General features: G+C 37.9%; 1 protein-coding gene and 1 long non-coding RNA gene across 4 annotated transcripts; both read left to right on the forward strand.

The window, feature by feature from the left end:
- The first annotated feature begins 2,045 nt into the window (after window positions 1-2,045).
- LOC103400168 (uncharacterized) lies at window positions 2,046-18,688 on the forward strand. 3 transcript variants are annotated; one of them, XM_070804976.1, is made up of 3 exons: window positions 17,005-17,382; window positions 17,854-18,279; window positions 18,319-18,688. In XM_070804976.1, exons 1-3 carry the CDS (start codon window positions 17,217-17,219, stop codon window positions 18,498-18,500), a joined length of 774 nt encoding a protein of 257 aa, XP_070661077.1. In that variant the 5' UTR covers window positions 17,005-17,216; the 3' UTR covers window positions 18,501-18,688. The 3 variants fall into 3 exon arrangements, with proteins under 3 accessions (XP_070661076.1, XP_028963728.2, XP_070661077.1); XM_070804975.1 differs by lacking the exon at window positions 17,005-17,382 and adding an exon at window positions 2,046-2,280 and having other exon boundaries at window positions 17,854-18,688; XM_029107895.2 differs by having other exon boundaries at window positions 16,968-17,382; window positions 17,854-18,688.
- A 1,405-nt stretch (window positions 18,689-20,093) lies between these two features.
- Window positions 20,094-20,543, forward strand: LOC139187980 (uncharacterized). Its single transcript, XR_011571028.1, has 3 exons — window positions 20,094-20,198; window positions 20,354-20,364; window positions 20,398-20,543. It is a non-coding gene; the product is annotated as an uncharacterized lncRNA (long non-coding RNA).
- Window positions 20,544-27,503: the final 6,960 nt, after the last annotated feature.

Raw genomic sequence — 27,503 nt, forward strand, 5'->3', positions numbered from 1 at the left:
AAAAATGAGAGCTTGAACCTATGTATTTGTGTAAACCCTTCACAATTAATGAGAACTCCTCTACTCCGTGGACGTAGCCGATCTGAGTGAACCACGTACATCTTGTGTTTGCTTCCCTGTCCCTATTCATTTACGTACTTATCTTCACTAGTGATCGAAGCAACCAAGCGAAGGTCACAAACCTGACACTTTATGTTGTACCAAAGTCCTCGCTGATTTTGTGCATCAACACAATGTATGAGAGAAGGAAATGAAAGATGATGTGAATAAGAGGGGAGAAAATTCTACTCATGCTAAAAACAAAAAATAATGATCGACTCTGTAGATATTGGCCAAACCAAACATTAGATGTGAAAAATTAGCACTTTGCCGAATAATATTCCGAGTGAGCAAAATAGAGAAAAATATAACAATGGCACACAGAAAAAATATAAAAGTTGAGGAGCCGGGTGATATAATATTAGACATTGCAATTGTAGGCTCGGACGACTCAAGGAGAAAAAGGTTGCTTGCACCACTATAGGAAAATTACAAATCAACAATGCAGAGGTAACGTGCATGGTCTTCTCTTCTGCCATGAAAAATTCATGTTGCTTTCATATAATTAACTAATTAACTAGTTATTAGTGTTAATTATTCTCTAACATTTCCTTCCTCCATTGTTTTCTTCTTCTTCAGATCAAAGTTTCAATAGTTTTTTTTTATTTTTTAAATTCCTTTTACTTTAACAATATTAGCGATTCCAATTCTACTAGCTAGTTTTAGGTTGTATTTTAATTGGCTCGTGTGCTTCTGTTGCAGGACGTGTTTGGGGAAAAAGGAAGGATACTTGAACAGGCAGGAGCTGTAGCAAAGGTAGCCTCTATGAAAAAACATAATGAACTCTTTGTAACGAAACAACTTCGTTTGACTCGTTTCATTTAAATTTTTTGTTTTTCTCAGGTGCAAAGCGACGTGGTTTTGTTAAAAAAAAAAAAAAAACTAAAACGGAGCAACGCCCCACTGCAGAAAACCAAAATGCAGCACCGCAGCACCAGAGCAGAGGGGTGGAAACCTGGATTTTGGGAACGAACTCCGGCGACCGAAGGTGCGAACACACCTCCTTGAACCTCTGTGGCTTCGCCAATGAAGGTCTCGATATTATTTATGAGGAGTTCATGATAATTACTTTAAAGTGTTAATAACAATCCTCTTTCTTATTCTTATGCTAGTAGGTCTGGTACTTCCTACAATCTTAAAATATGCATAAATTCACTCATATAGAATGGGAAAATGCCATACGTTACCATTTGGAAATTGGCGAGACATGAAAAAGTCCTTGAACCTCGCTCCCCCCCGCAAGGCAGGCTTAAACTCGCCCGTGATGAGAAGACATGTCTTTTGTGAATGACAGGAAATAGGACAAAACCATCCCTTCTCTTTTTTTGTTAGTAAAAGCATCCCATGCTTTCTATCTCTTCATTCCACTGACTATTTCGAACACAAAACATCAATACAAGTATTAGTAAAATGAAAACTTCTTTCTTTTATTCAATAATTATTATGGGTTGTGTTTATTGATCAACCTGTAAGTAGATAAAACACTAATAATACAATTAGTTAGGTAAAAAAAATCAGTTTTTTTTTCAAGTTTCTCAACTAACCGGGACCTAAGTATTCCCTTGGCGTTCTTACACCAACAAAGAAACAACAACGAAACACACAGGAACACAAAAATTGGGGACCTCTTTTTATCTACTTGCCCACCATCACAAATATTACCTTTTTTTTCTTGTATGGTTTGGTGGTAGGGAACGAAACCTAGCTACATTCACTTCTTCTGATTTGCAGTTGACTCTGGTTTTTACATGAGTATATACTGAAGCTCGATGGACCCCAGGCTATATAATATTCGAAAATAGTCATTCCTTATTTGTCCGTCAATCACAATATATATAATCAATTTGATGAGTAATTTTGCGTACATGTAAAGTGTACGTACAATCCTACAGAGAATATTTACATTAGTTATAAGGCCTCAGCATTTGATATAACTAAAAGGCAACCTGTATCAACTCATTCTTCGAGTCAAGAATATCTGAGCTTCTTAGAGGGGGAATATAGGCTCTAAAACCATGTCTTGGTTTTTTACAGTTCTCTTTCTTGTTACTGCTCTTACATTTCATACTCCTTCAGAGGCTAGCCATGAGAAGAACGATCCTTCTGCAGTTGTTGTAGGCACTGTCTACTGTGACACATGTTTCCAAGAGGATTTCTCACATACCAGCCATTTCATTTCAGGTAAATTCATCTCAAAATTTCAACAAGTTCTTCATCAAATTTATTTTTATATTGTAGTCTGACTATAAAATAGACGTCCGTTCAATGATTTCCGTACACCTTCTCCTCCATACACTCATGTTTATTTTGTAATCTTTAAATTCAAATGAATCAAAGAAAATCAAAAGAAAGGAATAAAAAGGGTACAAAATGAAAAAAAAGAAAGTAAAATCCAAGAAAATGACTGAAAACCTATATGTAAGTATTTCCTATATATGAGTCAACTATACAACTACGAAAAGTATATAACAAATCAATTTCAAAAAAATCTCGCCTAACTCCTTGGCGGTAAGACTCTGCATTCAATCACGATTTCTTTCCAACAGACAACGAGTGGTAGGGATATTATTTCTCTTGAAGAAAAGTTGGAGGATATGTCATTTGTATGTGTTGATATCATTGTCGCCAAGTATGCATGTCATCAGTAACTTTAAATGATTTATCCCCATACAAAGTATAATAGTTGATCTAAATGATTTATCCCCATACAAAGTATAATAGTTGGTCTAAACCCTAATTCCATAAAGGACCATACTGTTTAAATGAAATAATTGCTCGGTTCCATTTTACCCCTACATTTTCTGCTTTTGTTTCGTTGCAAGAGTTTAACTTGTTATTTGGAATATATTGTTCACAGAAAGCACTTGTTCAGCAATTTTTGGCTACTGAAGATGCACTGAACAAAGCTGCAGAAGCGAGGGATCTATGTCAAAAACTTATAAAACGCTTGCATGGCAATAGTGATGTAATTTCTTCAGGAACATCACAAAATGTGGGCAGTCTTAGGCAACTTGAGGTAAATCTTCCTTGCATATTAAAAGTATTAACTACCAATAGTTTGGGTGGAAATAGCACCATGGGTGACAGGTTTGATTAGTTTCAGTCTTTTGATCGTTTCCATAGTTGTATACTGTATACTAGGTTACTTTTAGCCTGCACTGTGTTCTCATCTGATTTTTTACAGTCTTCCATTTGCTTTGTGTAGATGGAGGTTTGGGCTAAGGAAAGAGAAGTTGCTGGCTTGAGGGCTAGCTTGAATACACTGATGTCTGAAATACAACGCTTAAATAAATTATGTGCGGAAAGGAAAGAAGCTGAAGATTCTTTGAAAAAGAAGTGGAAGAAGATTGAAGAATTTGATTACCGCAGATCAGAACTTGAAATCATATATACCACATTACTAAAAGTTAACATGGTAAGGATCTCAGCTTCAATAGTGCTTATAAATTTACTAGTCACTTCATATACTGGCATTGTATAAGCCATGTCTGGTCATTCCATGAAGTGTCGGCTCCTTTTCTTTAAGTTCCAGGCAAAAGTTCATATATATAATATAAAATTCAAGACAAATTTTTCTAGCAGCCCAACGAGTAGATGGACTCTTTTTTTTTTTTAAATGAAATCCACGGTCTCCTCTTTAGATGCCCAAAGACCCTATTTATGGTTATAGGTCTGGGGTTAACTCACCAGGAGACTTCAATTTCCCTGGAACTTATGCAAATGATATCACCAATTGCATAGTTTTCATTTGTTATTCGTATCATATGGTAGAATATTTCAATAGAGGCAGCTAGGATAATGCTTATCCATCTCTTTGTCTTCTGTCGGGAATATTTTCTAATGTTATTTTTGTCTTGGTACATGGTAGGATGCTGCTGCCTTCTGGAATCAGCAGCCATTAGCCGCACGGGAGTATGCATCAAGCACAATTATTCCTGCATGCACAGTAGTCATGGATCTTTCAAATAGTGAAAAACATCTTATTGAAAGAGAAGTTTCTGCTTTTGACCAAAGTCCTGATAATAGCCTCTACATGATTCCAGCAATTCCACAGGTTTGTGTTGGGGCTTAAAAAGACTTCACTACTTTGGAGATGTTTATCTCATAAAGAAGAATGTAACGCAGCGGAATTGATAGCCAAGAAAAAAGAAAGAACACTCAGAGTATTACACAAAATTTTTATTCTCACACAAACTTAGTACAAGAGGAAACACTCAAACACTCTTACACTTCTTCACTCTTTTTCTCGCTTCTTGCTTTCTTACTGACTCTCACTTCTTCTTGCTTCTTTGTTACACAACACCACACACCTATTTAAAGGTGGTGTTCCCCGACTATCCTTGTTACCACCGACTTGAGCATTGCAGCAATGACCACATGATTTGCCGCCTCTAGATCTTTCTTTAACTTGGATATTTTAGGTGATAACCATTTGAAATTGCTGAAATTTTCCAGCTATATTATCGACATAGATTGCTAGCATTTGCACACATTTGCTTTGGGTTAGATCACTTGTCTTGGGCCAAAGACAAGATTACCTTTTAACATCCTCCCTTAATCTTGTCTTGTGACGCCGATTGAGTTCCTCAGTCTAACAAAGTCTTCTTGTTTGAGTGGCTTGATGAATATGTCAGCGACTTGGTCTTGAGACTTCACGGATTCCACTTGCACATCCTTTCTTGCAATGCACTCTCTTATGTAGTGATAACGAGTATCTATGTGCTTGCTCCTGTCATGGAACACCAGATTCTTTGCTAGAGCTATTACAGACTTGTTGTCGACATTGATCTCTGTTGGCTCTTCTTGTGGCCTGCTTAATTCTTTCAGCACGTTTCTCAGCCAAATTGCATGACAGATACATGCGGTAGCAGCTATATATTCAACTTCACAGGCAGACAGTGTGACAATTGGTTGCTTCTTCAACATCCATGTGAATGCAGTGTCTCCCATGAAGAACACAAATCCAGTAATGTTTTTTCTATCGTCGGAATCTCCTGCCGAATCACTGTCGCTATATCCAACAAGCTTGTAGTTATTAGAGCTTGAATAGAACAAGCCAAAGTTAATAGTACCTTTAAGGTATCAAAGAATTCTTTTGGCGGTCTTCAAATGTGTACTTATGGGATTCTCCATGTATCGACTAACTAATCTGACGACATAGAGAATATCTGGTCTTGTGCAAGCCAAATAGTGCAAGCTTCTAACTAGACTTTTGAAAAATGTTGGATCTACGCTTTCTCCTTTGTCATGCTTGGTTAGTTTGACTCCGCACTTCATTGGCGTGCTTATGGGCTTGCAGTCTTCCATTTTGAACTTTTTCAATACCTCATTTTGTAGCTTTCTTGGGAGATGAAAATGCCTTCTTCGTTTTGCTTAACTTCAATGCCTAGGTAGTATGTCATCAGCCCGATGTCGGTTATCTCGAATTCTTTGGTCATCACTCTCTTGAACTCTTCAAACATACTTGGATTACTCACGGTGAAGATTAGATCATCCACATATAAGCACACAATCAAAATGTCTCCATCTTTGACTTTGAGAGCATGTTCATGAGGGCACTTGATGAAGTTGTTCTCCTGAAAGTACTTGTCGATGTGACTATTCCATGCTCGTGGCATTTATTTTAACCCATAGAGGACTTTCTTCAACTTCAGAACTTTGTCTTCATGCCCTTTGATTTCATAACCTGATGGTTGCTGAATGTAGACTTCTTCTTCAAGGACTCCATTTAGGAAAGCGGACTTCACAACCATTTGTTGAATCTTCCATTTGTTTTGAGCTGCCAAAGAAATTAGTAATTGTATCGTTTCCTAATGAGCAACGGGTGTAAATACTTCATTATAATCGATTCTGGCTGTTTGACTATAACATTTCGCCACTAGTCTCGCCTTGTGTCTTTCGACCTCTCCATTGGCATTTTTCTTTGTTTTGTACACCCACTTGACTCCGATGGCTTTATGTCATTTCGGAAGAATAGTGAGTTCCCATGTATCATTTTTTTGAATTGCTTTGATTTCTTCATCCATTGCTTTCCTCCATTTAGTATCCTGCACTGCTTCTTAGAAGTTGACTAGTTCACAATCAGCAAAGAGACAGAAAAATGTAGGATTATCAAGTCTTTTAGCCACCTCATAGAGATCTTGTAGACTTCTTGTGTGTGGTACTTCTGTTTCATTTAGACTCCCACTTGACGATGCTGATGCTGGTAAATTGCCATGATTGGTTGATGTTGGTGAAGCAGGTAGAGTAGTGGATTCTTGTTGATCTTCTCTTGCTTGCTCCATTATTGTTTGTTCATTATCTTCTTCAAATTGAGGAAAGAAGTGAAGATCACCTGCATGCAAGCCAAAATCCCATTCTCTTTCTTTATTGAACGTCACTTCTCGACTAATCACCGTCTTCCCATTGTTCGAAGTATACAGTTTATAGCCTTTTGAATTTGTGTCATAGTTGATGAAGATGAACTTCTCACTTTTGTCGTCAAGTTTGGTGCTCCTCTTGTCTGGTACATGTACATGGGCTATGCTTCCAAAAACTGTTAGATGAAAGATACCTGGCTTTCTTCCACTCCATGCTTCTTGCGGAGTCCTTCCCTACACACTCTTTGTTGGAGACCGATTGGATAGGTAGACAACATATGTTACAGCTTCTGCCCACAATTCCTTAGGCAATCTCTAGCTTTTGAGCGTGCTTCGAGCCATGTCGAGGGATAGTTCGATCTTTTCTTTCCGCCACACTATTTTGTTGAGGGGATCTTGGAACTATCAAAGGTCAACGAATTCCATTTGCTTCACAAAACTCTTGAAATTCATTCGAAGTGAATTCTCCTTCTCGATCAGATCTCATGGCTTTGATCTTGCAACCACTCTACTTTTCTACAACGGCTTTGAACTTCTTGAATGCTCCAAAGACTTCTGATTTCTGCTTCAAGAAATACACCCAGGTTTTCCTTGAAAAATCATCAATGAAGAGAAGGAAATAATTATTTTTAGCCCATGGAACACAAAATTATAACTTTTTGGACAACAATACCCTTCTCTTTTTCATTAATTTCACTTCGAAAATTAAACAAAATTAATCAAAATTCCAGAGATCTCTCAATTTCTGCACAATTAGCATAAAATATTCATTAAAAATCAAAATTTACCTCAACAAATCAACTCAAAAACTAAGTTCTCTTGTTTTTCCAGGAAATCAAGCTTATTTGATCGCACTTCAAATTTTTTGGGAAACTGAGTGACAAAAACCCAACAAAAAGAAATTTTCTCTATGTTTGATTTCTATATTCAAAGAAGAAAAACAGCAAAATGAAGAAAATCCAGATCAGATAAAGCATTCTTGAGAAAGCCAAAGAGAGGAAATTTTCTGGGGAAACAAACATGAAGAACAGAAGGGTACCGGGGAAAGCCGATGAAAGGAAGTGGCTGATGCCGTCGCTCGAGGGATGGGACAGCGAGGATTAGGTGGAAGATGTGAGGGATGACGTTGAACTCGTAGGCGGTGGCTCAGGTAAGGTCGAACTCGTCGGAGTGGATGGGTACGATTGTCATTTAATCTTTCGTTCCATTTCAGCTTGAACATACACCAAATGTAGCATGGAACCTCCGTTCCGTCCTGTTTCGTCCAGTCTGTGTACTAAACGGTACCTTATTGAATGAAAGGAAAAGCTTCTGCTTGGCTTAATACCACTTTAGTCCAATTGTCTTCTTGTTCTAGAAATTGACAACTCTATGTGATGAAAAAACATCTCATGCTTATTGTACGGATGAAAAGTGCTGCTTTACACTATTACATTTAAAGTGATTAGAAATTCCGTGAAAATTTATATTATCTCATTGCATTGATGAACGGGTGAGATATAGAGAAACAAAATTTTATACTTTCATCTACTACATTGATGCTTAGGCGCACCGAAAGTCACCCAAAACCCTAAAATTCTCCTCATGAATTATGTGTCTAATATTTTTCAGAGTTGTTATCAGCACTTGCAAACAGTTTTTTATGCATGTCGGTCTGGAAGTTATCTATGAGGGGTCATGATAATTATTTTAAAATGTTAGTAACAGTTATCTTTTCTTATTCTCGGTAGGCGGCTACCTCCCCCACACAGCAGCCCTAAACTCGCCCGTGATGAGAAGACATGACATGTCTTTTGCGAATGACAGGGAATTGGACAAAACCATCCCATCTTTGTTTCAATAATTATTATGAATTATCGTATACCGATTAATCTGTAAGCAGATGAGATAGCTACTCATTTTCACCATAAAAGGAAAACATTTCATCACAAGATTGCAGTGCGGACAGAGAGGGTTGTGGTTGTCGTAGATAAACCTAGGTTTCGTCACAAAACAGGAAATTGAATTAAGAACAAAACAAACAGATTGTGGGTAGGAAAAGACAGATTTTTTAGTGTGTTGAGAACACTGTTTGGTACACCAAGTATAATAATACAATTGGTTGGAAACTTGTAAAAAAAAAAAAAAAAAAAAATTTCCAACTATTTATATCATATGGTGTATTAGACCGTGTTCCCGATATCAACGAGATTTGGATGTCATGCATACAAATAAAGCCCCTTATTACTGTCACATTATTATGTCTTGATAAGATCTTTATTTATTCCCTGCAAGTACCATATGAGAAATGCTAAAGAGACTCTCTATGGATTCTCTGTTTGTCACTTCATGTTTTTGACATAATATTTTATAATGTTAGCACCATAATTGACTGTAAACTGTAAGGTAATATAGAGTATATGAAGAGTTCCACTTTAAGAGTGTCTCCTTAGCATTTCTCATACCATATTCTGACACCATAGAAAGTAGCCATTTTTTATTGTAAGTTTTAGTTTTCACACGTATTTATGTTATGCGAGACAACCGCAAATAAATCTTTTTGTATATACAACTTTTATCAAGTTTAAGAGTTATAATTAAGATATTCCCGGTTGTATATATTTATATGTTTTTAGTCAGTATAATTGGAGCTCATCATTTGTGTGTACGTGATAGATATCCTCGGTTACACGGCAGAATCTCACAGGAATGTCATAGCCAATAAACTAGGCTCCTATGCATCAATTTTTTATGTGTGAAGAGAAAACACGAATAAATACATGCAACAATCTATTGTTGCTGATTGTGTACAACTTCAGACTCATGAAATTTGTAGCCACTCTACATATCTCGTGTGTAAAGTGGTACATCAAATGTGTCGAACTTGATACATCAAGTGTCATAATGCAATTAATTAAAAAACAAGATTTCAAATCTTTATTTTCAAGTTTCACATCTAACAGGGACCCAATTATTCTCTTTGGGACTTTTACAGCAACAAAGAAACAACCTCAATCTACTTGCCCACCATCCCATACCTTTTTTTTTTCTTGTCTGGTTTGGTGGTAGGGAATGAAACTTATCTACGTTCACTTCTTCTGGTTTGCAGTTGACTGGTTTTTCCATTAGTGTAAAAACGAAGCTTCATGGACTGATGCAGTACATGGGGAACAAATATATTTAAGGTTTTAGTGACTTCTTATCTCTTAAAGCCTTTGTGACCTTTCTTTTAATTGAATTGCCTAGTAACTATCCTACTCTTAAATATTTAGTATACCAATGTTTGTAATTTCCCTATTTAAAGGGCTCCATATGTATCCTTAAAGTGGTGAAATTAGTGAATTAAAGTTAATCTAAGAAGAGAGTGGGCTTTCTCCTCAAAATCAAGTGTGAGATTTGGTTGTGTCGAGTGAATCCACGATTAGTGACGTGAGTGAATCCGTTGCCCCTGGTCGAGTGATTCCCAGGTTCTATCCCTGTAGAGACGTGAGTGATTCCGTCCCCCCTAGTTGAGCGATTCCCAGGTTACTACCCCTTGTCTTTTCGAGACCCATGGTTTTTTCTGCATCAAGTGGCATCAAATAGAGATGGCAATTCAAACCGTTAAACTCGATAACCGTGTATAACCGCCTGAGAGAGGATTTGGGTATGAAAATTTGGGTATATTATGGAAATGGGGAAAAAACGTGAACTTTAATCGGTTATGGTTTTGTATATGATTATAAGGGTCCCCAATCCATATCCGTCCCCAAATCCGAATCCGAACCGAATAATATATAATATTATTTGGTTTATGTAATATATATATATATATATTGTATTTGAGTGAAGCTATACCATCATTACCATATTCATTATTCGCTGCATAATGTATTTAGTATATTATTCGCCGCATAATGTATTACAAAATTCATTTATTGTTATTGTGGAGCCAAAAATAATCATAGGGCAACACATGGATTTTTGGTAAAAAGGACAAAGTTACTCCTGAGACACACCGGTTCTCCTACGCCTGAGCAGTGGACAGTCATTCTTTAATCAAGCCAAGAGTGTCCAAAAAAGGTAACCAATTCCAAATTATCTCATCCATCCTCATCTTAGGTAATTACTTCATAACCTACAAATTATTCCATATACATAGAGATTAATTGGCTAATTAATGGATTAATTCCTAATTAATCCATTAATCACCAATTAAATCACCCATTTTCACACCTAAAACCTCTAAGGCCCGGCCACCTCCATTCCCTATATATATGACCCTATTTTTTCTAAAAAAAGGGTTCCACACTCTTGCAAAACTCCCAAAAACTCTCCAAAAACTTTTATCTCTAAATTCTAACTTTGGCATCGGAGGTTCTTCGGCCAAAGCCTCCCATTCATTGTGGGCGGGTGAGGCTCTTGGCCTTGACCTAAGGTGTTAATTGTTTTGTAGGTTCAATTTTGTCAGGTGCAATTTTGTCCAAGAAGAAGAAGGCGGAAATTTGCATTCATAAATTGGTGTTTTCATTGAGAGATGAGTACCACACTCGTAGAAGACTCTCGCATCCAAGGTTTTCTATTTTCTTGTCCATTTGTAGATTTTTCGTACGTTCTTATTATTAGAATTTTTTATTTGCAAAAATTCTTTGATAAAACGTAAAAGAGAAGTACAATGGCTAGAAATTTAAAAAATTCAACAAATGAAAATTTCAACATTTAAGAGATGGGACCACGGCGATTCACGAGGCTAAATGTGACAATAAGTGGAGCAGCACCACAACCACAAGTTTCCTCCATGGGAACCACCGTGGTGGCTGCCTCGGTAGCCACTCGCGGTGAGGTCCATGGCACCATTACCGCGGCGAGGTCTATGGCACCATTACCACGGCCTGAGTCGTGCCATTAAAGCAATCCCAATACATGTCACTTCAAGCCCAATGTGTTGCCAAGCCGAGCCCTAGCCTCGCACCCACATACGCCACACGCCGAGCAGCCTACTCACGTGGCCCAGCCTGCCCCCATGGCCGAGCCTGCTCCCGCCGAGTAGCCTACTCCTGTGGCACAACATGCTCTATCTAAGCAGCCCATTCTCGTGGCACAGCCTGCTCCCTTTGAGCATCTCATTCTCGTGGCCCAACCTGCTCTCGCAGCTCTGCTTGCTCCCATAACCCTGCCTGCTCCCATGATTTCCCAAGCAGCCCAAGTCGGCTCGAGAATATCTCGACCATCCAGAGCAACCATCAAGCCGGGGGCATTTTTACCATATTTCTCCACAGATTTGACATTTCCCAACTCAAATCTCATGCCTAGAGTGTTCCATACTTCCACTGCTTAATGAGGCACATTCTTTCTAAGCTCTTCCAATCTAAATGGCGAACAACACTTGTCTCGACAAGTCATAAAGTTGACGAGCTCCCTTGCACAACAGACGACCTTGATGAATCAACTTTTGCAATGCACCGAGATCTAACGTGCCTTGGACAAGGTATCCCTAAGTAGGACAAGGGTAGACGAATCTTTCCAGCAGCATCCCGGTAAGCAGCTACTCGACCAGCCACGAGCCGAGCGTTCGGGTAGTGTACATTTCTGATTAGGCCCCCAAGATAGCATATACTTCCATCTTATAGCACGGAGGAGCGTGCACTCTCGACTAGGCCTGAGGATAAGTATACACTCACGATTGGGGCTACACTTAGATAATCAACATGAGCAGCCTTCCAGGCAATGCATTCATTCGCAGCTAGGCCCGTAAAGAATATCATCCACATCATATCGGAGCAGACAACACAGCAGACGGAAAGAAGCAGTCACTCAATCCGGCTCAAGTTCAACCAGTAGCCTGTGAGTTACACACTCGCCTGCTAGGAATATACCACACCCACCGTAGCCGCGGCATAGACAAGCCGAACATATGGAAGAACAGCTTAGACTATCACATCACGATCAGGGGCAATCAAGAGCTCTGCCACCCCAACAAAGGAAAATTCAGGAAGAAGTAGAAAGGCTCCTGACCAAGCGATTGCGCAATTTCTCGCGCCAACCAAAGCCTCAAAAGGGCACAAGATGAAACACCTAATGATGGCGCAATAATTCAGAGAGCAGCTCATTGCGTTTACACCTTAACGTGGGTTCCACAAACAGTTCACCAAACAAGACCTCGCAGTCTGAAGATTATTTCAGTTGTCTAGCAGTCCAGCTTTCCTCAGCTGCACTCACGACAACGACTTCCATGATTTCCAGTGCGAAAGGATAAACTAATTGCTCTCCAGTGCGAGAGGGTAAACCAATTCCCCGACACCCATATGGGTTTGCTCTCCAATGCAAGAAGATAAACTAATTGCTCTCCAGTGCGAGAAGGTAAACCAATTCCTTGACACTCGTATGGGTTTGCTCTCCAGTGCGAGAGGATAAACTAATTGCTCTCCAGTGTGAGAGGGTAAACCAATTCCTTGACATTCATATATGTTTGCTTTCCTGTGCGAGAGGATAAACTAATTGCTCTCCAGTGCAAGAGGGTAAACTAATTGCTCTCTAATGCGATAGGGTAAACTAAATCCCTGACAGCCATTTGGGTAAGCTCTCCAGTGCGAGAAGGCTGCATAGTTTAAAAGATCAAATGCTTGAAGATCAACTAAGCAACAAATGGTTAGGGGGCAGCAGCCACTTTTACACTTAATAGTTCGCTCATCCGACACTTCATTTTCAGAAACTCTGATCTTGGCAGCTTTATCCTTGACTGCTCCATCTATGGCAGTTGAAAAATCAAACTTAAGCAGTTTCCTCATATTTAGCAGGCAGCCCAAACAATTGCCTATTCCACGCCACTTCCTCGGCCCATGTCGAACCAATCATTGGCTTCAATCCAGCCGAGTTGCTCAAGCAATGGCCCCTGCCACATCACCTCCTTGGCTCATGCTAAGCCGACTCTTGGCCCCTGCCAGCTGATGTGTCGTACCACCCTGATTACTGCCCTGTGGCAGCACCACCCAAGAAGAAGACAAGAAGAAATTAAGTTTTTATTACATTGGTGCGGCATAGAGAAGACGAAGAAAGCAACAAAAGACGGTCATTTGCATGGGCAAGATGTAGAAGATTGCTAAATGAGGGGGAACAAATATCCTCTAAACTCTCTCTCTCTCTTGTAAGGTAGAATAAATCACTCTCCAAAGTTGATTTAATAACCCACTTAAGGTGGACTTAAATAGGTTTTGAGAGAAATTTATTTCCCTTTCCTAGAATGATCTAATTTCATATTAAAGAGGGATTCTACATCAAAACAGGAAGCGGTTCTAAGTTTCCTAGAGCAAAAAGATCTTTACACCTGCTGCCCTTTCTTACGAGTAGCCCAACAGGTGTGGGGGCATTTGTGGAGCAAAAAATTATCACAAGGCAACACGTGGATTTTTGGTAAAAAGGACAAAGTTACCCCTGAGACACACCGGTTATCCTACGCGCAAGCAGTGGACAATCATTCTTTAATCAAGCCAAGAGTGTCCAAAAAGGGTAACCAATTCCAAATTATCTCATCCATCCTCATCATAGGTAATTACTTCATAACCTACAAATTATTCCATATAAATGGAGATTAATTGGCTAATTAATGGATTAATTCCTAATTAATCCATTAATCACCAATTAAATCACCCATTTTCACACAAAAAACCTTTAAGGGCCGGCCACCACCATTCCCTATATATATGACCCTATTTTTTTTCTAAAAAAGGGGTTCCACACTCTTGCAAAACTCCCAAAAACTCTCCAAATACTTTTCTCTCTAAATTCTAACTTTGGTATCGGAGGTTCTTCGGCCAAAGCCCCCCCCATTCATCGTGGGCGTGTGAGGCCCTTGGCCTTGACCTAAGGTGTTAATTGTTTTGTAGGTGCAATTTTGTCCAATAAGAAAAAGGTGGAAATTTGCATCCACATTTATGTTTTATTTATTTATTATTAAACGTGGCTATTTAATGACAAAATTAGTATTCACTAAATTATTGTGCGCCAATTGGATGAATATAATTTTTTGTTGTTGACGAAGATGGATATAACCATTAATTGATAGGAAATCCGTTACCCGGTGGGTATGGTTATGGATAATTCCCGATAGTTATTTTGCAGTTATGGATATGGTTAATTATCATGGTTATGGAATAGATATAAGATTTCCGTCCCCAAATTGAACCGTTGCCATCCCTAGCATCAGTGCAGGTTTTCTGCTATGGAGTTAAAAGGAAAAAAAAAATCATGTTGTTGATTCTACACTTCTCTTCAAATTTCAGTTCTCTTTGTCCTAATCACCCAAAAGGTTACCTATAATTGGAAAGGTCTGCGAGTCCACTTTCTAACAGAACAGACAGTGCCTCAATCAAAATTTTTTTTGCAGCAATTTGCTAGCAAATAGTGTAAGGTGTATGTTTTGTGCAAAATCTGCAAGGCGCAGTTTCGTTTTCAACGAAGAGATATACCAGCATCTTGTTCCAATGAATAATAATCAGGTATATGAAAACCACTCTAGTATGATATTTATCGAGGAAGATCTGTTTTATTCACAAAGAATTGATTGGAATTTACCTCCACTATATGATGAGTATTCGGAGGATGGTGTTTTGATGATTCCTATCCAAACAGGTGCTAACGTTGAAGTGAATATTGAAGAACATGCTTTGATAGATATTTGCAGCTTGGAAAGTTCAGAATATGAAGGATTTGGATTTTTTCAAGATGAGAAGATTGATAGTCCAATGTTAAGTTCATCAATAAGCTACGGGCATGTAAAATTGTGGTCACGGCCAAGTGATGAAGGAGCTGTTCAAATTTGCTTTTTAATTCTCCAGCACATTGTTAAAGATCAAGTTTTGGGGACATTACAACCGATGGCATATCGTTGGGAAGGTCGAAAACCTAAATTCAAATTAAGATTAAAAAGATACAAACTCGAGGACGAGTTTTTTTCGAGAAGAGTAGAATCATGCAGTGCATGGGGAACAAATATATTTAAGGCTTTAGTGACTTGTCATCTCTCAAAACCTTTGTGACCTTATCTTTTGATTGAATTGCCTAGTAACTATCCTACTATTAAATATTTTGTATACCAATGCTTTGTAATTTCCCTATTTAAAGGGCTCCAAATGTATCTTTAAGGTAGTCAATTAGTGAATTAAAAATAATCCAAGAAGAGAGAGAGTTTTCTCCTTCCTTAAAATCCAGTGTGAGACTTGGTCGTATCGAGAAGAAGAAAATGATGCAATGCATGGAGAACAAACACATTTAAGGCTTCGTGGTTTCTCATCTTCCAAAACTTCTGTCACCTTCTCTTTTATGAGTTGCCTGCCTAGTAACGATCCTATTATTAAATATTTAATCTACCAATGCTTTGTAATCTCCCTATTTAAGGGGCTCCAAATGTATCTTTAAGGTAGTCAATTAGTGAATTAAAACTAATCCAAGAAGAGAGTGAGTTTTCTCATTCCTTAAAATCAAGTGTGAGACTTGGTCGTGTCGAGTGAATCCACGGTTAGCGACATGAGTAATTATGTTGCCCCTAGTCGAGTGATTCCCAGGTTCTACCCATAGAGAAGTCGAGTGAATCCATTGCCATTGGTTAAGTGATTTCCAGTTACCCCTTGTCTTTTCGAGACCCTTGGTCTTTTCTACGTCAAGTGGCATCATAGTAGGTTTTTCGCTGCAGTTAAAGATCATGGCTATGATTATCAATCCGTTTCAAGATCACATCGTTGAAGAGATTAGTTTTGTCAATTGAAATTCTCCGCCAATTTATGACAAATATGTTGATGACGATGAGTTTACTGTTGATGTGGCTCATCAAGGAGTTTATCTGCTGCTAGGAGATGAAGGCTTTGTGGATTGGGGTTATCCACATAATATGAGTACAATGGCGGAAACATTTTACATGTAGCTTCATAAAGAGGAACTAAGGTGTACTTGCTTTGGAATAACATGGAAGCGGAGTTCAAAGGAATATTTTGTGTGACAGAACAACTTGGCTGCTCTGGATTTGCTTTTGCTATTGTGGCTGTTGTGGAAAAAAATTGAAAGGTATCCAAAAGATCGAGGAAAACAAAATCAAAGGAAACTCGAGGACGAGTTTTTGTTCGAGAAGAGGAAAATGATGCAGTGCATGGAGAACAAATATATTTAAGGTTTTCGTGGCTTCTCATCTCCCAAAACCTTTGTGACCCTCCCTTTTAATTGAATTGCCTAGTAACTATCCTACTCTTAAATATTTAGTATACCAATGCTTTGTAATTTCCCTATTTAAAGGGCCCCATATGTATCCTTAAAGTAGTGAATCAAAGTTATTCTAAGAAGAGAGTGAGTTTTCTTCTCCTTAAAATCAAATGTGAGACTTGGTCGTATCGAGTGAATCCACGATTAGCGACGTGAGTGAATTCGTTGCCCCTGGTCGAGTGATTCCCAAGTTCTATCCCCATAGAGACGTAAGTGATTCCGTCCCCTCTGGGTGAATGATTCTCAAGTTACTACCCCTTATCTTTTCGAGACCCTTGGTCTTTTCTACATCATGGACCCCAGGTTATAATATTCCAAAATAGTCATTCCAATTTGTCTTTCAATCACAATTAATTTGTTGAGCTAATTTTGTTGTGTACGTGTAAAATAACCAATCAGTGTCCTTTTTATATCTAAAAAAATTGTATAATCCTACAGAGAATATTTATATTAGGCCTCGGCAATTGATATAAAAGGCAACCTGTATGAACACATTCTTAGAGTCAATAATAGCAGAGCTTCTTAGAGGGGAAGTAGATAGGTTGTAAAACAATGTCCTGGTTTCTTACAGTCATCTTTCTGGTCACTACTCTTACATTTCATACTCCTTCAGAGGCTATCTATGAGGAGATTCAGCCTTCTGCAGTAGTTGTGGGAACTGTCTACTGTGACACATGTTTCCAAGAGGATTTCTCAAATACCAGCCATTTCATTTCAGGTAAATTCATCTCAAATTTTCAACAAGTTCTTCATCAATTTTATTTTTCTATTGTAGCCAGTTCAATAATTTCCATACACCCCTTCTCTTCTTCTATACACACTCATGTTTATATTTTAATCATTAAATTTGAATAAATCAGAGAAAAATTAAAAGAAGGAAATAAACAAAAGTGTACAAATGGAGAAAATGTAAAATCTAAATGACTGAAAACCTTTATACAGGTATTTCCTACGAGTCAACCATACAACTACGAAAAATTAATTAACACAAATCAACAGCAAAAAAAACTCACTTAAACTAATTCCTTGACGGTAGGATTCTGCTTTCAATCACGATTTCTTTCCAACAGACAACAAAACGTTGGAAGTTATGTCATCGTAACTTGTCATTTTATTGTCAGTCAACAAAACTTCCTGACATGATATGGATGCATTATCCATCAATAATCTTGTGGGGGTTTTTGTGCAGGGGCTTCTGTTGGTGTGGAATGCATAGATGGGACTTCAACAAAACCAAGTTTCAACGCACAAGTGAAAACAAACAGCCATGGGCAATTTAAAGTACATCTGCCCTTCTCAGTGAGCAAAGATGTCAAGAAAATTGAAGGATGCTCCGTGAAACTAATCCGCAGCAGTGAACCCTACTGTGCTGTGGCCTCATCAGCCACCTCATCTTCCCTACACCTCAAGGCAACAAAACAAGGGACTTACATATTCTCTGCTGGTTTCTTCACCTTCAAGCCTCTCAAGCAACCCAGCTTATGCAACCAGAAACCCAGCATTCAGAATTCCAAGAAATTAAATTCCCAGAAGTTCTCAGAGATGGCATTCCCATCCTCTTCTCAGGTGGACCCCAAAATGCCTGATCCCTCTCTCAACCAATCTGATCTCCTAGGTCTCCCAATCGATCTCCCAGGACTCCCAGGACTCCCAGGTCTCCCAGGACTCCCAGGTCTCCCAGGTCTCCCAGGCCTCCCAGGACTTCCAGGGTTGCCCCTTGCTGCTGAAAAAACTTCATCTAAGTCCTCCAACTCCAAAACTTCAAAGAATGGGCAACTAGGTGATAATAAAGAAGTCACCCATCCAGATTCTCCACCAGCAGGTTCAGCACCATGATCCCAACCTACCACCTATCCTGATTTCTGTTGGGTTCCTATCTTATTGGGCGTAACCCGTTTAAGTATAATAAGCCCATTTAGGTTTTCTGAGTTGTGGTTTCCTGAACTTCTACGTATATAGTATCTTCCTTCTCTTTTGAGAACCATGTGAAATATTGAATGTTTAAGTTTTATCTGCTTTTCCCATTTTCTCTCTACTTTTCCCTCTTTCTTCCCTAACGAGAATGTGTCGTTCATAGACAGCTACAAGTACGGTAATATAATACGATTCAAATATTAGTTAAATACAATGATTATTGTTGAAACTCAAAATTTCAGAATAAGAGAGCCGCATGGATTCAGAAATAAATTTTTTATATATATCAATTATTATTGAATATTACCCATGGATGAAAAAGGTTATGGGTATTATTTGCCGAGAGAGGAAAAACAGAAGTGGGTCGGCCAAGCTTTTACTATGTGGTCCCCTTAGAGAAAACCTGTTAAAAATGAACCGTTTCATCAGAAGGAGGCAAATAGCTGTACGGAACGACGACGTCCCTGAATTAAGTCATCTTCTTCGAGTGCGGCGAGCCGTATCACATACCTTTCCTGTTTCCATCGAGTTTGATCTATTTCAACTCATATTTCGACCGAGTAGCAGGGTAATGATTGCGGGGAAAAAAAAAAAAAATTAGGGTTAGGGTTTTGGAGAATAATTTTGTGACTAGGGTTTTGGGTTTTGGATTGTTTTCACAAAATCATTCTCCACTGGTGAAATAAATCACCATAATAATAGCAGTAGGCTATGATTTTAACTTAATCAGTACCCAAATGTAAAATTTTATGCTTATTTCCGCAAATACTATTAACAATTTAACATGGAGTTTTAATTTTTTATGAAATTTTTGTAGTTGGTTGGGTTTGTATGATGAGTATTAGTGTTCTAAGACACACTTGTTAGTCCAACTTCAAGCAAATTTGCAATCAGCAGGTCCATTCTCTCTAGCTGCGACCTTCCTTGCAAAGGGAGGAATCTTAACGGAGTCTTCAACCCTTCCCCAAAAGCTATGAATAAACTCTTCAACGACGACGGTCCAATTAAGCCCACTAACTTTGACATTATTGTTATCGGAACGGGCCTCCCTGGATCAGTGACAGCCGCCGCAGCTTCTACTGCAGGAAAAACTGTTCTTCACGTACCTTGACACTAACCACTTTTATGGTGACCACTGCGCCTTTCTTCCCATTGATGATTTGACTGTCTTCCTAAATTCTCATGCTTCCCAACCCTCCGCCACTACTACCACCAATTTGATCACCTCTACAAGTACAAGCCATGATGATTGCATCGCCTTACCCCTCACCCGCTAGTTGCTTTACGCCGATACAGAGACCGTTACATATGCCCCTCAAGTCCTTGCACAACATAATATAAGCAAACCTCGGTCAAATAATATAAACTTGAACGCCATTTTGAGCATTGTGAGATAAGGGAATGTGCCAGAAACTATTATGTTAAATTAATTCTACATATTAAACCATTCAAATATGTGATGTTTATTAATAAGCATTTTAGGAATATCCCTGACTATGTTTTAGATTAACATGCGCTTAGCAACAGAAAATTGTCATGGAGAAACGGTTGCCCAAACTTAAGGCCGCAATTTTGAGTGCTCAGAAGTGCTTGGAAGATTGCAACTATGTTAGGGGATTGGTGAGTGACCATCATACGCGGAGTTGGTCTGCAATTTTTAGTTGTACAGTAGTTGTATAGACAGTCCATTTTTCTACGTTAGCAGTACAAATTCTTTTTGTTTTCATCTTGTTTTTCCTCTCTTTAATTGTCTGAACTGCAATACGTTTCTGCAGCTTGATGAATGGTGGGACTCCCACCCACTGTTGCTCATCCCTAGGTGGGAGCAACCAGCAGCAACTGTTGTTGACTGGGTCTGAGTCGATGGATTAAATGTTGCTGCCTGGCATAATCATGTGAAGCAGCTCCTTGAATTTTATGATCAGGAGCACTTGTGAATATTATTCGAGTACTCAACAAACAAGATTTTCTGGGGATCTAACTGGTCTTCCTGTTGGTAGTCCCACATCGGTGGGGGAAGTCAACAAGGGTGACTATAAATATGATTACCCTACTCTAACTAATACCAAGGTCTTTTGTGGTAAAACCCTACACCTGACGAATTGGGCAGTTGATAAAGTTGGGGACTTTGTCGGTCTTGTTAGAGTGGCCAGTTGGGGATAGAAACTCAAGCTCGACTTTATGCTTGGAAGGTGAATTCATTATCTCTGGCTGGTCGGGCCACCTACAAAGGCTTGGTAGAAACTCAAGCTCGACTTTACGCTTGGAAGGTGAATTCATTATCTCTGGCTGGTCGGGCCACTTTTGTTCAGTCTGTCACCTCCACTGTCCAGTATATGCTTTGCAAACAATATTACCAATTACGATTACAGATAACCCTGAGTGTCAAAGATTTTCCTAAGACAAGAGAAGTTTAGCAAAAGTTGGAAAGTATAACCAACAGTCAGACCACATTAATTTTCATGATTGGTTTCATTTTAATTTCACCACTAAATCACTCATATTGGGGGGTTTAGAGTAGATGTTAGTATTTTCCGTTGCTTGTTGGTTTATTTGGTATTGGCGAAATACATTTGTTTTCGAGCAGGATTTTGCAATATTTGATGAACCTACCATCACTATTTGTGCATATTTTCATGAATGGTTAGCCCTCTAAATACTCACAAAATTGATAAACGCCTTAAGACTGAATCTTTGCTCCACTGGTAAGCTCTTCATTCAAAATTGATTTAAACTTAATGTTGATGGTTGTAAGAAGTAAAGAATGTTCCTTACATAACTAACCGGCAGCCGTGCCAGAGGCAATACGTGTATGGAATCATATACTGAGTATATCGTCACTTCTATGTTACGATTTGAGGAGAGAAAGGCGGAGTAGGGAAGCCGGCCGGGAGGAACAGCTCCTGATCTTAGCCAGGAGGCAGGGGGTAGCCTGGCAGACCAGATAATTTTTTTTTCCAAATTAATTTTTGTATAGAAAGACAAGGATATGTTGTATCTCATAAACTTATAACTGGGTCCCTTATTGAATGAAAGGGCAGGCTTCTGCTTTGAATAATACCACTTCAGACTTCAGTCCAATTATTGTCTTCCTGTTCTGAAAATTGACAACTCCGTGTGATGAAAAAACATCTCATGTATTATTGTACGGTTGAAAATTGCTGCTTTACACTATACATTTAACGTGATTAGAAATTCCATGAAAATTTACAAACAAAACCACATAGGGATGTGTCATAGGCTGGAAAGGACTAAGGATGTTTGTACATAGGCTGAAAAGGAGTAGGGATGTATGTACGTTCCTTCCCCACAGCAAAAACACATAGCAAAATGATTACAAACACAGCTAACAAATCAATAAACACAAAACCATCATTAGGCAACGCTTATATGATTATATCACATGCACGTCAATTAAATAATTCTCATGTTCAACTAAGGTCGCTAAAAGCCCCCTATTTGGCCTAATTAGATATTGTCTTTGTGGTGATAGAATATTTGTAATATAGCTCATGACCTTAAAAAAATATTCGGATTTAAACTCTTGTGGTGATAGGATATTTAGTAGACAGTCCATTTCTATTGAGCCACAATGAAGGGAGTGCAGAAATGCACAGTTTTGTTTTTGGGATTAACAAAGAAATAACAGAAATTTGGTTTTTGGGCTTAAATCATAACGGACTTCCCCACAAGAATATAAATCCAAAATTTTTTACTACATGGGCTATCTTCCGAATACTATATCATCACGAGGACTATTTATACAAGGAGAAATTAGGTTTACATCCTTCTTTTTGCTACTCTATTGATTAAAATCCTATTCATTTTCAATTTTTGATCAAGGTCCTTGTGTATTAATAACATCATTCTTTGTTTGAATAATAAAATATTTTTATTTTTAAATATATTCCTTTAGTGTTAAAAATGTTACAATTAGTATATTTATATTTATGGCTAAATTTTTTTATCATATATTTTTATTTTTAGTTTGTACCAATTTTTTTTTCATTTTTAATTTGTACCCATATATTAGTTTCTTTTTGTGCCCATATTTTTTTAAAGTTTTATTTGTGTTTGTACCTATGTGTATACCGTCACGTGACATTGTATATTTAATCAATGATAGAAAAATTACATATGGTATATTTATGTTTTATGCCTAAACTTTGTATCATATATTTATATTTTTAGTTTGTACCAACTTTTAATTTGCAACATTTTTTTTTTTAAATTGGTAGTATTTTATTTTTAGTTTTATTTTGTACCCATGTATTAATTTCTTTTAGCGCCTATATTTTTTATAAATTCATTTGTACTCATAATTTTTTAATCTTTTATCTGTACCCTAATTTATTTATAATGTACCCTTTCTTCTTTATTAATGTACCACTTTGTTACATGTGAAATGTACCAATTTTTTTTAACACTATGGATACATTCTTTTGCCATTTATTATTTCTTATTTTTACATAGTTTTTTTTTCCATTTATTCAATCAAAATGTTTGAATTTTTTTAATTGTAACAGTTTCTAATAGTTTTCTAATGAGGGATTTTAAATTTATAGGATTATAAATCTCATAAAATATCAAACAATTAATGTCAAAACTATAAAAATATAAATATTAATTGTAATATAATGAGGTGTACAAAATCAAGGGACTTTGATCAAACTTTCAATACTATTAAGATTTTAGTCAAAGAATATTGAGGATTAGGGACCGCATCCAAAGTATCCCTTTATACAATTAGGTCAATCTTTTTTAAGGTGAATATCACATGCTAAAACGGAGGAGGATTCTCTCCCCTCCTAATCTCTCTCCTATTCTCCCTCTCCTAAAACGCAACCAAAGAGGTTCATGGACTCACCTAGGCCAAGTATTCGCCGGAGAGGAGACTGCACAGTGGTGCAGTCCCGGTGTACGCGATACGATGAGGGTTGAGTGCTCTTCCTTGCTCCAGGATCCGTGGAGCTCACGAGTCCAAATGGTGAAGATGCGGAGTGGTGAATGTCTATGTGTGTGTGTGTGTGTGTGTGTGTTGTTTCTCAGGGGAGAAAAGGTTGAGAGAGTTGTCGAGAGGGAGAGATAAGGGAGAGTGAGGGAGAAGAGAGAACTGAGAGAGAGGGGAAAGGGAGCACGGGAGACGGGGGACAGATATCAAGGGTGGGCCACTTGGGCACACCATTTAAGACCTAAAACCCATTTTTTATAAACTTTTTAGGGGATATATGAAATTAACTTTAATTTGGGGGTAGGGTGTAACAAAGTTTGCCTTCCGAAGTCTCTTGGTGGGTTTGGCTTGAAAAACATAAGAGTTATGAACATCTCTTCTTGCTAAGAACTCTTGGAGATTGATGGAGAGGATAATGGGCTCTGAGCAAAAGTTTTCAGTGGCAAGTACATTGACCATTGGGTCAGTTACTCAGTGATAAAACTGCTTTAGGCTCTTCTTGCACTTGGAAAGGTGTTTTTGAAGGGACTAACTTTTTGTATGAATGGCTACTATGGTGAATTTGGAAATGGTAATATGGTAAAATTTTGGACTGACAAATGGGCTAAATATGGTATTTTGCTTCATCATGGTAGCTGCCCACTCTCTGACAATATGCTTAAGGCTACCGTAGTTGATTATTGTTACAATAATGGTTGGGATATTGGTAAACACTACTTGTTTTACCAAAGGAGGTTGTTCAACAAATTCTTAGCATTCTAGTTGGTTTTGATACTTTCGAGGATAAGTGTAGCTGGAGTGGAACACAAGTGATGTTAATATGTTGGCCATTAATTATAGTGGTTTTCCTAATATGTGATAAATCTCATTTGGAATCTTCATATTCCTTCAAAAGTTTAGAGTTTCTTATGGCTGCTCACTCTTGATAAGCTCCTAACTAATGATCAAAGGCTGAAAGGGTTACGACTGATAACCCTGAGTGTTAAAGATGTACATGTGGTTGTAGATCAACACCTCATGTTGTTAAAGATTGTCATAAGGCAAGAGAAGTTTGGATGAGGTTGAAGATGTATAATTAACTAAATTGATTATCATGATTGTCTTCATTTTAATCTCACCACTAATTCACTTATATCATGAGGTTTAGAGTGGAGGTTAGTTTTTTCGTTGCTTGTTGGTTTATTTGGTATTGGCGAAATAATTTCTTTTTTAGCAAGATTTTGCAATGTTTGATGGGCCTACAGTTGCTATTTATGCATATCTTCGTGAATGGTTGAAGCCTAATACTCACAAGATTGATAAATGTCGTATGATTGAATCTTTGGTCCACTGAGAAGCTCTTTATCCAAATTGATTTAAGTTTAATGTTGATGGTTGTAAGAAGGAAAATAATAATTCTTTACATAACCAACCGACAGCAGACAAGGGATATGTTGATGTTGATGGTTGTAATCTCTCCTCTTTTTCTTTTTCTTTTTCTCCCCTTCTTTTTAAACGCTCATGATTTTATCTTTGTAAAGAGAGAAGAAAAAAGTTGAGAGAGAGAAGAAAAAAATCAGGGAAGGGAGGGGAGAGAAAGAGGGAGGAGAGATAATATCATCTTTATAACTTGGGGTTCAAGATTGTCTCCCCTCCTACTTTCTATCCCTTTCCCTCCCCTCCTACTTTTCAGCCATTGATTTCATGTTAAGTTAGTTTAATGCTCCAGATTTTGCCACCTCACTAACAGCTCCAAAGCATCTTTAAAGCCCAATTTCCTAACTTCTTTTTGTTGTCTTTCCAGTGAGAAAATTTTCATTATGACCAGAACACATGTGATTTACCATGTGTTTTTATATACATGGTGAGAAATTTTATTTTTTAAGTTATTAACTTTCTAACATACATTTCCCACCATTTGTATAGCGCATCTTCCACCTTTCCTAAACTTCACCTCCCGCCAATTCGATTTCTGAGTCAAAATCGCAATAAGTTTGATCTTCTTACCTTTTGCAACTCTATCCTTATGCCATTTTACAATGTTGCATCTTCATTGGGTCTTCCCAGGTCTGTTTATGTAATTTTCTTTGCTTGTTTTTGCGCCTTTTTGCTATTGGATTTGTATTTTCTTTTTTATGACATGTTGGGGTCTTCTTTTTCAGATTGAATGTGTCCCATTATTTGTTCTTCTAGAGTAATTGAGAACAATTTTGAAGTATACTAGTTGATTAAAGCCCACAACCTTCGTAAAGAAACAAAGTTTGAAATGTTGATTCTTTTCTCTACCATACCTTTTTCTATATTGCAGATACGATTGAGAATGATTGATTCTGAAGAAGCAAATATTATCAACAATGATGACTTGAACGAATTCAATTGTACACCGAGGTGTGGTATGGAGTTTGATTCACAAGAAGTAGCCTATAATTTATATAATGCCTACAGACAAGAAGTGGGATTTAGTTTTAGAAAAGAGTGTCGCTACAAGAATAAGAAAACTAATGAAGTCACTTCAAGAATATTTGCTTGTAGTAAGGAGGGTTTTCGGCTCCAAGATAAGCAAGATTACAAGACAAATAAGCCAAGGGCAGAGACACGAACAAGTTGTCATGCTGAAATGGTTATTAAGTTGAATAGATCTAATGGAAGGTTTTTTGTGCATGAATTTGAGGAACAGCACAATCGTGCTCTTTAGAAACCAGAGTGTGCACATATGCTACCATCTTAGCGAAAAATATCAGACTCTCAGGCTGCTGAGTTAGACTTGGCAGAAGAATCTGGTATCCCACTTCGTTCGTCTTATGAGTTGATGGCTAAGCATCTTGCAGGAAGGGAATCTCTTGGTTATACAAAGGTTGATTAGAAGAACTATCTCCTGTCTAAAAGGCAAAGAAAAATGGTGTATGGTGAAGCAGGAAGCTTGTTGAGATATTTTCAAAGTAAGACAGTTGAAAATCCTTCATTTTTTATGCAGTACAATTGGATAATGAAGAGCAAATAACCAATATATTCTAGGCGGATGCTAAAATGGTAAGTGACTATGGTTATTTTGGAGATGTTGTTTCATTTGACACTACCTATAAAACTAATTGAGTAGGCCGTCCGTTTACCGTGTTTGCTGGCTTGAATCATCATCGAGAATGTGCACATATACTTGTGAAACATAATGTGCAGGGGAAAGCATAGAATAAAGAAGTTGAGAAAAAAATGGGCTAAAGCATAAGTAAAGATGGCAGTTTGCAGGAATGACAACTACGGGAATTAGTGAGAGCTTCAATGCTAGGTTAAAAGAGTATTTACAATCTGACTATAATGTGGTACAATTTTTCATGCATTTTGAGAGAGTACTTGATGATCAGAGGTGTAAGGAGTACCAAGCTGAATATAACTTGTGTTATAAGAATGCACAAGTGAAAGTTGCAGCTATGATGGTCAAACAAGCAGGTGATACTAACACGAAAGCAATATTTGAGGATTTTCAAGAACAATACGGGGAAGTTCCAGCTATAATGGATTAATGATGTTCCCCATGAATAATGCCACTGTTGTCCAAGCAAAAGGATTAAAGAAGAGAGAGATTTGTCGGGGAAGAAGACGACTTAAGAGTTGTTTGGGAAAAGCTATAGCCAAAAGGAAGCCTTCATCTAACTCCCATTTATCGAAGGTAAAGTTATTAATTTTCTAAAAATTATAATAGCAGTAAACTAAGTCATATGGTTTACTTTTCTATATTATGACATTCTAAAGGAAACTTGTATGCCAAAGGAGACCGTTGGAGCGGGATGTTATATTGCTTCTCCTCCACCTTTCTTTTGTGCTCCCGTGATGGCTGAACCAAGGGGACCTTTTCCAGTGGTGCATACTTTGAATTCGGTGAGTGGCAATTTTCATAGTCAGAGGGACATGAAATGCTTAATTCCATGCCATGGATGACATATGAAGAACCTCAGTATAGTAACAAATCCCACTCGTTCTACCACGTGTGGTCAAGTCAA

The sequence above is a fragment of the Malus domestica genome, chromosome 09 (genome assembly GCF_042453785.1).
Source record: "Malus domestica chromosome 09, GDT2T_hap1".
NCBI lineage: Eukaryota > Viridiplantae > Streptophyta > Magnoliopsida > Rosales > Rosaceae > Malus > Malus domestica.